The sequence below is a fragment of the Anas platyrhynchos genome, chromosome 5, assembly GCF_047663525.1.
Source record: "Anas platyrhynchos isolate ZD024472 breed Pekin duck chromosome 5, IASCAAS_PekinDuck_T2T, whole genome shotgun sequence".
In the NCBI taxonomy this organism is placed as follows: domain Eukaryota; kingdom Metazoa; phylum Chordata; class Aves; order Anseriformes; family Anatidae; genus Anas; species Anas platyrhynchos.
The window spans coordinates 34,571,612-34,585,065 of NC_092591.1; the positions used below are offsets into that span (position 1 = coordinate 34,571,612).

Consider the following 13,454-nt stretch of genomic DNA (forward strand, 5'->3'; position numbering starts at 1 on the left):
AAGCATAAGTGTTAATAACTTTTAACTCCTACAGGTTAGTATAGCTTAGCTATATTACCTTCTTCAAAAGGTTGCCCTCATGGGGTTTTTAAAAAGACCATATAAATGGTCTGTTGTACTCGATTTGAAATTAATAAATTGAGCAAACAGCTGAGAAACAAAAAAGAACCAGTGCTTTGGCGTAATACCACAGTATTAGAGCAAAAGGTCAGCGATGCGTACATCAGCCAGACTCTAGATACTAGTTTCACTAGGCAAAAATAACATTGATGTCACTGTGTGATTTAAGACTTCACAATCAAAAATAAAAGTAAAGGTTTAGGGGGCTTTTCTTGACATACAGACAATGTCAACTATTAAAAAACTTTTTATAGAGAAGAACAATGGGATTAAGGAAGAGCAACTTGATTTTCTTTCATAAAGACACTGAATTTATCCCTCGCCCCAATCTTGTGTTACATAATAAATGTTTCAAGTCAGACATCTCTAAGACTGGTATATCCTAACACACACAGAATGGACCAGTTTCCATACTGGGCCCCTTACAAATTTTACTGCCCCTGTATGAAAAGGTCCTTCTCACATGGGAAGTAGGTATCACTAAGTGAATCTTAGCGCTCGCAAGCTGCTCTCTCTGATGTTACCTGGAGGATCCAACTCCCAGCTGGCAGGTGTTGAAATGGCCTCAGTAGCATCAAATAAAATTACTGGTTTTGCTATTGGGACTGTGTCTTCAGATAATCATCTCAACATTTTTTTTTCTTCTGTAGCAAAGAGTAGAAACAACAAGTCAAGTACAACAGTTCCTTAAGGAGAGTTAGGACTAGTTTATTGGCTAGGGAGACCTCATGAATACGTTCCCAAACCAGTGGGAGTTTTTTTCTCTCTAGCAAAGGAAAAGAGGAGCTGCATGCACCAGGAGTCAGGCTGCACACAGCTCCTGGCCTCAGCATAAGCTGTGCAGCAGACTGACACCACCATGCTAACCCCCTCCCTATCACTTTCCCTCTCTCTCACTCCTTGCCCGTAGATATTTTTAGATTTCACTGGTTAAAGCTCGCCTCTTCTCAGTGTTCCTACACACAGGGCCAGCAAACATGCTGTAGATAGTACAACTCCAGCACAGGAGTAAGCCTACAAATTACCTTGTGCCACATCAAGGAACAAATTCCAGCTTCTTACAACAAAATACTGCTGCCCTTTGAGAAGATGCACGATGTGCTCAATCACAAGGAATTTCATCGCTTACAACTCTGACTAGGAGATTTTCAACAGGAAGAAAAAAGGGGGAAGAGCAACTTCCTCTTTTCACAAATTTCCTTCTAGTTTTCAAGATCTTGCTTTCTTTCAACACTTGCTCGAAGGCTGATTCCCATGCCGTCCGCCATAAATGCAGCAGTGGCTCAGCAGACAGCTGCTGGGTCAGTTCCCAGTGCTACTGTTAGCACTACAGCTGAAGGTACAGGTGGGGGCACAGGGGGGATTTATTCTGCCATTATAAGTCGCAACCAGCCCATTATCAAAGTAAAGGAAAAGACCTATGAAGAGCTTCACAGGAAGTGCCTGGAGAAAAACATTCTCTATGAGGATCCTGATTTCCCACCTAATGAGAGTTCCCTCTTCTACAGCCAGAAAATCCCCATCAAGTTTGAATGGAAAAGACCACGTGTAAGTAACACATTTGCTGATTATTTTTTGTTTTCTGTAAATTGTTCACCCTGAACATGCATTCTTCTTGCAGAAGGGGTTGAGAGGAGAATAAGCTGGAAGTGTATTTGCTTAGAGCTCTCCTGGAAGATAACTAGCTAGGCTTTAGAAGCTTAGCAAGTATATGTACTTCTGTATTTATGGCCAAAATACAATAAAAACAGAAAAATTGAAGGAAGTATGTAGAAGGATGGGACTTAATTTTATTCTTACATGACCTGCTAGGAATTTTCTCATCTGAAAAAAAATTGTCCTTGTTGTTCTGCAACATACTCCTGGGTTTGCTGAGGCTTAGTGTTTCAACAGTACCTCATTACAACTTGTCTTTTGTATTCTGTTTTCCTAATCTGTGAAAATAAAAGGACAGATGATACTCCAAAACATGCTTTTATTCAGTTGTTAGTTCTCCACATTGCTTAATAGACTTGGGAAGGTTGGTTAGCTTTTTATATGCTTGCCAAGAGTATGGGTGTTGCAATCACTATGAGGACAGACTCCTGCTTAGAAATCCTCCTTCCTTTTAGTGTCTTGTGGCCATTCCTCAGCCAGCTGCCTTCTTTACCACACATGGAAGAATAATTCTTCAATTTATAACTGATTCCCTGTCCTACTGCAGGGCTAGTTTTCCTCTTTCTCTGTCATTCCTGCTGGGCATCTGCTGTCCTCTAGCAAGCCAATCCTGGAATGTCCCCTTGTCCCCTGCATGACAAGAATGTGGTTCTGAGGAGCTTCCCTGGCTCCCTCAGAAGCCACACCTCTCCAACACTGAAATCTGTACTTCAGGGACAAAGTTAGCACAGATAGATAATACCGACTACAGGAACATAAATAAATAGCAAAAGAGCAGGCACTCTAGTGGGTGGCTGTTACGCAACGAGAGGCAGGCTGTATGCTGCCCTCACAGCAGAGTGAGGGACATCTGGATGCCCTGTGCATCTGTGCTATCACATGGCAGGGTGCAGCTCCACGCCTTCATCATCATCACCACCTCAGCTGCATCAGCTCCCGGAAATGGATGTGAATGAGCTAAATGCAGCCATGACCAGTCGTCTTAAAAGGGTGGGATTACCCGTATTTCTACAGGGAGGAATGTGGTTTGGTATGGTACTATAGTGGATGGGTACCAGCAACCTAGGGCAAACAGTCTGCAAGTGTGAATATGAAAATATCAAAACATCAAAACTCAATGCACCATCACCTTTGACTAATATAAATGAGCATGTGCAAATCAAGCCTGTTTTTTAGAAAGGTTCAGACTTCAGGATCTCTATCCCAAAGGTATTTATTTAGGCCAGTTACTAACAATGATTTTTTTTCTCATCCATACTTACTATTCACATAGCTACAACACATCTGAGACTGTATAAAACTCAAAATACAGTCTAAATACCAAAACCAAAGCCATCTTTGTTTTTGCAACACAAGAGTCAGGCAAATGATGTATCCTTGATACCAGTCACAGGTTGGAGCAGATGCAGGGGCTCCAGAGAGTAGGGGTCATGGCCTGCTGAGTTCTGGCATGCTAGGGGTCACAGAACCAGTTGTTCCTGACCCTGACATGGGTGGCTGCCCTGCCTGGGGCCCACAAGGCCTTGGTGGTTGAGATGCCTGTGCCTTCTGCTACAAAAATGTTTGTTTTAAAGCCACCCTGTAATTCAGGCCATTGCTGTACCCAGCAGGTCCCCAAACAGGGAAGAGCGGCATGTGATGCTTGCTTCTTTTACAATGAACCCATACCATGACTGAAAAATTAAATTTCTCTTGAAACCTGATGCAAGCAACCTATATATGCAGATCTCAGATTGACACAAATCTTTGTTTTATTGGACTTTGAAACTGAAGACTTTATCACTGTCAGCAGGGCATGTCTGATAATATCCCACACAGGAATAGACATGACAGGTGTATTAAAGAACATCACAGACTCAAAACATATGTTTTATAATACCATAAAGATATGGAAAACATTTCTTCTTATCAAACTGTAATTTTTTTGTTTGTTTGTTTGTTTTTGGTTGTTTTTTGTTTTTTTTTGGTTTTTTTTTGGCAAAGGAAGTGGCTAGTTCATAAACTGTAGTCTTATAAAATAGTAATTTGAAATTGATTTGAAGTTCACATTGAATTTGAGAACATATTCTAAAAGAAAACAAAATACCAGACCGTTCAGTAAGTGCCAAGAGAGTATCTTAATACTTGCTTCACTCTAAATCCTTTCCCTATAGTGTATTGCATATATCACTTAACTCCCAGAAATAGCAAATAAACAAGTGGTCCATGTGAGATAAGATCTTGTTTGAAACAGAGCCGGGAAAGAAGTGATCTGTTCCTGACTGCCTCTGGCTTTCTGTGTCAGCTTAGCCATGCCATGCAACCAATTTATATCCAACTTCTCTCTCAACAAAAAAGATTAATGTAGGAGAATGTTAATATCCATGAAAGAGTGATGTAGTAAATGAGCACTATTTTCCATGACACAAATCCACATGGGATTGTTGAATGAACATTTCTCCAGAAATTCCAAGTATTTTTCAAGGAATCACAGTCAGTCTAAAGGGCGTGTATCTGCCATTCACAAACACTGTAACCAAGCACTGGTAGCAGCAATGTTCCGCAGCTGAACAGCATTGCTGAATTGAGGCCTCAGCATCACGTACTAACACAAGGAATGCCTGCTGCTTTTTCCGGGATTTGGGCAGGATCCCACATCAGGGACAAGATCCCCCTGGAGCTACCCCCCTGCTATCCTGCATCTAGCCCTGCGGGCTCTTCCCTTCACAGTTGGGACTCCCCAGGGATCAGCTCCTCTGCCAGTGCCTCTGAAAGCAATTGGGCAGGGAGGTCACGAGGAGTATCACCGTCAAAGGGACGGCTGCCACATGGGGCAGCTATGAAGCCTGCTACGGGGGTGGCAAAGAAGCCTCTGTAATTCTATACTGTGATGGCCGTGCCATGACCTGAACATGAAGAGAGGACCTCGCAAGCACAGCTTGGGTTAAATCCAAGCAACAGCTGTGGCGGCCTTGTCCTGCTGAGCTGCAGGCCCCGTACACAGAGGGAATTGGCCCTCCAGCTGAGAGCAGCCAGAGGAAGCTTCAATGCCTCACCTGACCAGGCTACTGAGGTGTACAGTATGGTTTATCAGCCTGTGGCAGTGACAAGGGCATCTGAAACAGTCTGTTTAATGTTACATTGAACTAGGTCACAGGGAAGCATAGGTTTCTTGTCATAAAATGAGATCGCTAGCAGCTCCTAGGTTGATGTCCTGCTTTCCCCTGGAAATTTCACGTTAGCTCTGGGAGATGAGGACACTGCTACCACAAAACAAGGACATTGTTTAGTACCACCAAGGCAGGACTTTCAGATTAGGGGAATCCAACTCTAACTCTACAACCAGCTTGGTGTCTGACAAGGGTGGGCTCTGCCTTGAAGCCTGCAGTGCAGCCATGTCATGGCAAACAAGGTCTGGACCGTAAGGGGCTAAGAGAAAAGCAGCAGCCTACAAATTCTCTTTGGCCAAGAAGATGCTTCCACTGCTTTATGGAATGAGTTTAGGGAATTTACTTAGAAAACCATAGTCTATGGTCTATAGACTATTTATATTTATTTTATTTATTAATAAACTGATCAGAGGAGACTCTAGATGAATGATGGTATCAGTGAGGGGCATTCTATTGGAATTGTCTGTGGTAACTTGACCTCAGAGATGAGGAGCAACCTGTTGCTCAGCCAGGAGGACTGGAAGATCAGATGAATTAGCTGCATCTTAAACACCAGGTTGTCTTGTTCTGCTGACTGTTTCTCATCAGCCTTGGAAGATGTTGAAACCTTTCCCTGCAATCTTGTCTGTACTCGGCACAACTAGCACAGCTGGAGATGAAGCAGAGTAATACAATATTGAAAGAATATCCAGAGTGTACTAAAAGCATCTAGCCACCATGAAAAAAATGCAAGAAAAGCATTTTGGTCATGCCCAAAATCAGTCCATATGGCAAATGTATGATTCCCTCCTTTGTATTCCTTCACAGATCATCCTCCAAAGCAAATGAGCTCAAGATGTAATAAATTGCACTGCATAGCAATCAATCATCAATGCACATTTAATCTTTGGAAACAATTAAGCATCATCTAACTACTTTCAACTAAAATACAGCATGCTGAATTCCAGAGCTGGTTACTTCAGTAGTAGCAGGGTCAGGACATAAACGCAGATTGGTGGAGGGAAAAAAAATCCCAAAGCCTGATATCTCACAGCTAGTTTTCAAGACAGAACCATGACAATGTGAGGAAGCTAGTGGGTGGAGAACAGCATGAAGTTATCTCAAACAGCTTCCTTGACAGAACTGGACCTCAGAACAGCTGACTGAGGCTTGAAATAACAGGACAATCCCTCCATTCCCTTCTGCAGGGAGAGTAAGGCAATTGCTGCAGGGAGCCGGAAGAGATGGTCTCTATCTGGCTCCATGACTAATCCAAATAGTTACATCAAAGCAACCCTCCTGGACACTGCAATGGGGCAAAAAATGGGTCGAAGCCAAGTGTAACTATTAGACTTGAAATATGAGTCTGGGAAAATCCAGGGCTACCCTGATGACATGGGGGAATGTTTCAGTCCACAGAGGTAGCATCAGCCACCTGTACAGCCAATTTTTCCACTCACACAAGCAATTATCAGTTGTATTCTCATTCTCCTTCCCATTCCATCCCTGTGATCTTCCAGAAAGACAGGTTCTTGGACTATGTCTTCTTCCCCATTTGCAGCTGCTCAGGAAACTAGTCCTCAAATTGCAATATCTTCCTTTTTGTACACTCACAAGTGATGGTCCAAAAGTTAGGTGTCTTCCTTTTCCTCCCAAAACCAAGTATTTGAGTGTGAGGGACAGGATAAAGCAGAGACATTAGAGATAGTTTATTTCCCCCTGTAGGACAGATTATACCTACTTCTTTCCTTGGCTTTCCAAACCCTGTGGGGGTTTTCATCCCACTTGAGAACCAACGATGTAATGGATATGGAAAAGGTTCTGTGCAAACACTGCAATAGTCCCACCTCCATTTGCTGGTACTTCCTACATAGTCCTTCCCTCTGCTGCCTGAAATTTGGAATATTGAGATTCTAAAATATTTCATTAGTGAAGCTCTACAGATGAAAATCTAAAAGAGATTTTCATATCCACAAACTGTCTTACAGAAAAACCATTATCCTAAAACAGCCTTTATTTCTGTGGAAAAGAGGTATCCCAAAACATGCTTTTACTTCTCAATCTGTTTGTATTTTACAGGAAATCTGTGAGAATCCACGATTTATTATTGGTGGAGCTAACAGAACAGATATCTGCCAAGGAGAATTAGGTATGAAATTGTTACTTCTTCCCTGTACTTTTCAGTCTGCATCAGAGTTTAGCTCTCAATTTACTTTTGCTTCCAAGGTGACATTTTAAATTCTCTCAGTATAGTACCACACATCTACTAATTCTTTCTCTATAGCAAAATGGTGATATCTGCCTACTACCAGTCTAGGAAAGAACTTTGAGCAAACAACTCTGTTTTTCATCAGCTAATTTCATGACTGTGTTACAAAGCACCATCTGGCAAAACTTGGTCTTTTTCTCAAGCATAGAGGATGAACAAAATAAGTCAAGATAAGAATAAGAGATAAGGAGTTACTTGACTTGGATTAAAATATCATCAGCTACCACTATTGTATTGTTTCAGGTGTTTAGTCTTGTTATTTTCAAACAGGAGCTTCTGGAGGTCTTCAGCTAAGTGTGCCTTGTAGTCAAGGACAATCCCTATACTGAAGAACCTAAGCTCAGAAGCTCAAAAATACTTTGATATATTAAACCACTACTCAGGTACAAGTGACACCTCTGCAACTGCCATCCATATGGTGCTTACCTGCACTGCTTTGGGAAGTCATTCCCCTCTCAGCTTTTCGGGTTTTATAACTCTCAGGTTTTAAAACCTCTCAGGTTTTATAACATCTCCCCTGACTGTCTTCCTAATATGTATTAATCTTTCCATTCTGTTTAACAGGTGTATGTAGCCAATGGTGCCAACGAGCACTTCCGCAGCATAAATAAGAAGTGCTCAAGTACTGCAGAACACATTGAGAACAGCCCTTTACTGAAAGGCCATGGCATGCTGTACTAAGAACTAATGTATCGTTTCGCAGTACATTAGCTTTTCCCTCTGATTCTAGCTGCTCTGTCCCTTATTTTTATCTGCTGCTTCCTCTTTTTTACAGGTGACTGCTGGTTCCTGGCTGCCATTGCTTGTCTGACACTGAATAAAAAACTGCTCTGCAGAGTTATACCTCATGACCAGTCCTTTATTCAAAACTATGCTGGCATCTTTCACTTTCAGGTGAGTCCCTTCGTCTAGCAGAAAGCAAATCTAATTATATTCAGAGCTCAGCTCTTAGTACCCTGTTCCCTTTCCTTTCTCCACTCTAAGAAAGCGTGAGCAAGAACAGAGAAGGAATAAGGATTAAATTCCCTCACCCTAAACTCTTCCAACAGGGCAGTCACAGAAGGGCAATCAGGGAGCATTAACCCACCAATGAAGCATGTGCAGATCAGCATGGCCCGTGTGTAAAGGAAACCAACAGGTGCTCAGTCCTGCCTTGCTGATCTGATTCAGTGCTACAGCCAGCACAAAGACACTGGTTGGCAAGAGCATCTATTTTTAGACCCACAAGCAGCTGCTCTCTGTCAAAAACAAGTTCTTGAAGAACTGATTTTTTATTTATTTTTTTTTCCCAGAAAAGGATGGCTGCTCTACATATTCCCCATGGTTCTCTTAAGAGACTCCCTTAAGATGGATGCATTGCCCTAGGTATTTCAGTACAGCTGCCTCCCTCCCCATGTCATTGCTTTTTGGTCCTGTACTGCAGGACCTGGCAGCACAGCTTCACCCCAGCCACAGGCCTTTCCCCATGCTTGTCCAAAATCCAGGCGGCTGCAGGAGCATCAGCTAAATCTGAAGGATCTGAGATTCAGTATAAACCAGAGCAGCTTTTCAGCCAGGCTTCCTCCTCTCTGCAAAGAATGAACCCAGAGGTTTTTCTGTTTGCCTTCATTCAGTTTTGGCGCTATGGAGACTGGGTGGATGTCATCATTGATGACTGCCTACCCACATACAACAACCAGCTGGTCTTCACCAAGTCCTCCCAACGCAACGAGTTCTGGAGCGCTCTCCTGGAAAAGGCCTATGCAAAGTAAGAGCAAAGTGATGCACCATGCCACACTCCCTGTGGTTGGGGAGGTGGCTAAAATCCCGTACAGAACTTGTCATGTACACATAGATGGGCTCTGCACATACCACTGCCTTTTTGAATAGAGTCTAGTGGATCAGAATTAGGGATAGGGTAAAGCATATTTTCAGGGTACTCATTCAGAAGGCTACATTTTATTTTCAACATATTTTTTTTATTTGCAGGTGGCAATTTTTGAAACTGTAAATTTAAGGGTTACCAAACAAATCCATGTAGTATATGTATACGTATTTATACATGCACACAGTAGATAAATATATTACGTATAAGAGAAAAAATACATAGTATATACATGTACATATCTTAATCTATGTAAAAGAGACTCCTGCTGTTCTTTTCTCATTCCAAGACTCCATGGGTCCTACGAAGCTTTGAAAGGAGGAAACACCACAGAGGCCATGGAGGACTTCACTGGAGGAGTGACAGAGTTCTATGAGATAAAGGATGCTCCTAAAGATATCTATAAAATCATGAAACATGCCATTGCCAGAGGATCCCTCATGGCCAGCTCTATTGATGTGAGTCCATATAAACTTGGCAGATAACCCTTAAGCTATGGCAAAAATCTCCATTTGTAATCAAATATATACCAACTTTTGGAACAGCTTGGTTTAGTCCACATAAACATCCATTTGTAGGAGACAGGGCAGCCTGCACTAAACACCTATAATTAGAGAACGGCAAGCACCAAAAGGGAAGTGAACAGAAGCAGAAGAGGGAGGTCAGAAGAAGGGGTCCAATCAACAAAAACAGCACCCCCCTCTCAGTGCCTTCACCTCAAGTAAAAAGGGGTTAGTAGGGGGGTGCTGCAACTTGGTTGAGATGCAAATCTTCACGTCAAAGATGCTAAAAGTGTCCAAATGATAATCCCTTGATTCCCAACATAGCCTTAGATCATCTATATTCATTGTGACTAATTTAGAAATGAAAGTAAAAAACTATTAGTTTCAATAACTAGTGTGACATAGCAATAAAAGCAGAACAACAGGTGATACCAACCACTGTAGATAAGTATGGACCATCTAGAAGAGATAGAAGAAGAAAAGCTATCAAGGCTTTTTTAAACAAAACAAACAACAACAACACTCCTCTTTCTTGCATTATTTCTCTGCTCTCCCTGCCTCCTCTTTCCACACTGAACTTTTCTGCTATTCTCTGTCTCAGGATAACCTAGGCTTTTCCTACGGATCAGCTCCTAGAAGCGACATTGGTGAAATGATTGCTCGAATGGTGAAGAATCTAGAAAATGCACAGATGTCTCACCCCACTGTGGACTACCAGGGGACAGATGAAAGGCCAGCCTGGGTTTGTACATTTCTAGAAGCAGTTAATTTCACAGCACTTTCATTTACAAATAGAACCGTCAGAGAAACATATCTCTGAAAATTTGAAACCCTTATTTTACTTCACTGAATTATCCCAAAGGTAAAGATCTGTTCTTTTCAATGCTATTTGACATACATGTTTAAGGACTTCAGTCCTTTCAAGTGTATCCATCACTGATACACCTGTCTAGAGGGCTTTGCTGATACTGAGGCAAAGGGCTGCTGACTTTTGGTACAAGCTTCTAATTTCCAGAGCTTAATTGTACAGTAGAAATGAAAGCAGAGTCACATAAAATACATCCAAGTTCCACATTTGTCATTACATTTAGTAACAGGAAACTATTAACACATTTTAGCAAGTCCCTCAATTGCAGAGGATGTAAAGAGTGAGAGAATTAAAATATTAGGATGGAACAAGTTCCCAGAGCGTGTGGGGGTGTGCTCAAAAGAAATTAAAAGCAAGCTCTGTATAGCTCTCACTCCAGGCACAAAAGCTCTTGTTGAACTTACTTTGTAACAAAGCACTATGGAACACTGCCCACAAATGGAGGGGTCTGCCCTTGGGGTGGACTTGGATTGAGCGAACACTCAGATATAGGTGGAGAGCTCTTACTAGATTACTGCCTTTAAGATCCTAATTTTAAAAGCACAACATGGAAAAGGAGAAACACGTCTAGCTTTGTGTGTGCTATGAAAAAAAAATGGTACTCTGAAGTTGCTTGGTATCTAGAAAAATAAAGAGAGGGTTGTTACACTAAATGAAAATCCCATATCTTAACTTGAAACTTGAAAGCTTCCAAATCTGTAAATGGACACATTGCTGCCCCTTTCTCTCTATGAGACAGTTGTCATATGTTGCAGGAAGAACGTCCGAAAACACAACAGACACCAGTACGGTCAGATCATGCTCTCTTTATTACCTGAATAGCCTGACTTTTACATGTATAGTGAACTTAACAGGGGCCGATAGTGACTCACACAAGATTATTGGTAAAAAGCACAACTGCACGAAAACAACCCCACCTGCAAGAAAACAACCCCCTTGTGATTAGCAGTCACATAGACCTTGTCCTTGAAGCCAGCTGCTGGCAACAATACTCTTCTAAATTCCTCAGCTGGGCAATGAAATTCAGCTGCAGCAAGCCATGGGATCTTTGCTGTTTCAAAAATCCCTCAACAGTCATACCTTGACTTTTTAGGGAGCTGCATTTCAGTGACAGAAATTACTTCTCTCGCTTTATAGAGAAAAGAAAAATACACCTAAAAAAGCATATTACATTTCTAAAATTTTTGATTGTGCAAACTCTTCTGCATTTGCAGCAGTAGCAGCCATTTTTTCTGCTTTAGTCATCCATATTTAGTCTTCTTGAAAGACTGAAATGATGTAATTCTTTGGGAAAGCCCCATTTGGTTGTCTTCTTTTGCACGCATGACTGTCCAAATCACCCGCGTTCTGAGGGGAATTTCCCCCTCGGTGACTGCCAAAGGTTGGAAGGTTACAAAACTCTTTCTATAGTTGCTGTGTTTTGCTGCTGGTTGTTACACTCCCAAGCCATCACTAGAAAATATCATGGCTCTTGATGGAAAGAGGCAGACAATGCATACTTCAGAAGCACTCCAGAGAAGCAGATCAGGATACCAGCAACAGAAAATAATACTATTAAATAGGGAAAAGTAAAAGGGGGTCTGCTAAGTAATGAAGGTGACAACATGAAGAGAAATTAAGAAAAATGAAAATAGATAGGAGGTAACAGATAGAAAGTGTATAGAATCTAGAGCAAGATAAAAGAAACAAGAGCAGAAAGGAAATAATGGAAAATAACTGTGACAGCCAGGAAGTATTTGGATGAGATTCCTCCCTGCGCAACCTGAGAATGTAACTGCGTGACCTTACTAATTCTCCATTTCCAGCCCTGACTTTCTCATGTCCTCAGATGTATCAAAAAACAGATGGAAGAGTTACTGGCAGGGCCTCACTGTCATTTCTCTGTGAGGGAATTAAGGAAGGGAAGTTTCACACATGATCCACCTGCACTTAGTGTAGCCTTCCTTTCCCACTCTTTTCGGTGATTTCTCCTGCAAGGATACTGAACTATATAAACCTGCCACCCTGCTCCCAATTCTTTATCTCCCAGATAAATAGTATTTTCAGACTTACAAATAAAAATGCATCAGACACTGTAACAGTTGATTACCAAGAGAGAAAATTTATTTATACCTGCTGAAGAAAGCTACATCCTTCCTGTGTGACAGATAAAAAAAAAAAAATACAGTCACAGGATTGTGGAATAAAATGTGTATCTCTACTGGAGATTATTTTTTTTTAATAGTCTAATTTAGTACAAAGTCTGTGAAACAGTTTTTCTTTTTTTAAAAATGTTGTTGTGATAAGGTTGCAGCAGTGTGCAAAGATGAAAGTATTCTAATACGTGCTGAGGTGCTCCCTGTTTTATCTGCAATAACTTTACTGAGCTGTAGAAGAACATACTACCTCAGGCTGAACAGTCCTACTAATAGAAAAATTAATCATGCTATATACTAGCATGTTCTGAGTGGAAAAAAAAAAAAGCGAACTACAAAAAGGGGAACAAGTAAAACATAAAATGTCTTTTACAATGAGTATTATTAACTTTTTGCTCTTATAATTCATTTTTAACTCCTTTTTAATCAATAATATTAATTCTGTGTGCACTAAGTTTGGTCACCTTGATAAATGGGAAAAAGGGAATAAGACAAAAAAGACTTTGTCACCTGAACAGTGTCATTCTCCCTCCTGCCTCAGAGCAGCTATCTGTGCTTCATGTGTCTTTCACAAATTTTTATCCTGTGTTTAACAGACCATAGTGCCAATGCAGTATGAAACCCGGATGTCTTGCGGACTGGTCAAAGGTCATGCCTACTCTGTCACAGCTGTGGAAGAGGTATGTATGGTCCCTTTTCTCCTACTGTGGGGACCTGTGTTCTAGAATGGCCTAGAGTCATGCACACTAGCAAAGTTGTGGATTGGGAGCAAAAAAGGAGAGGAGGGGGAGATGAATTATGAAAGAAAGAAATCTAATAATTAAATAAAAGAGCAGCTTTGTGGAGAAACAAACCCAAGTTTTGACTTTCTAGGTAAACAATTGTTCCTCCATGGTCTGCATGGGCAAAGG

General features: G+C 41.4%; 2 protein-coding genes across 4 annotated transcripts in view; one reads left to right on the forward strand and one right to left on the reverse strand.

The window, feature by feature from the left end:
• Positions 1-13,454, reverse strand: part of ZNF106 (zinc finger protein 106) — a 120,244-nt gene that overhangs the window by 49,429 nt on the left and 57,361 nt on the right. The gene's annotated exons all lie outside the window — the stretch shown is intronic.
• CAPN3 (calpain 3) overlaps positions 1,075-13,454 on the forward strand; it is a 31,541-nt gene continuing 19,161 nt past the window's right edge. For all 3 annotated transcript variants that reach the window (XM_005021679.6, XM_013101548.5, XM_027459506.3), the window contains exons 1-7: positions 1,075-1,668; positions 6,984-7,053; positions 7,949-8,067; positions 8,787-8,920; positions 9,327-9,495; positions 10,142-10,282; positions 13,140-13,223. In XM_005021679.6, the coding sequence (XP_005021736.2) occupies positions 1,375-1,668; positions 6,984-7,053; positions 7,949-8,067; positions 8,787-8,920; positions 9,327-9,495; positions 10,142-10,282; positions 13,140-13,223 (1,011 nt within the window). In that variant the 5' untranslated portion in view covers positions 1,075-1,374. The remainder of the gene's footprint in view (positions 1,669-6,983; positions 7,054-7,948; positions 8,068-8,786; positions 8,921-9,326; positions 9,496-10,141; positions 10,283-13,139; positions 13,224-13,454) is intronic.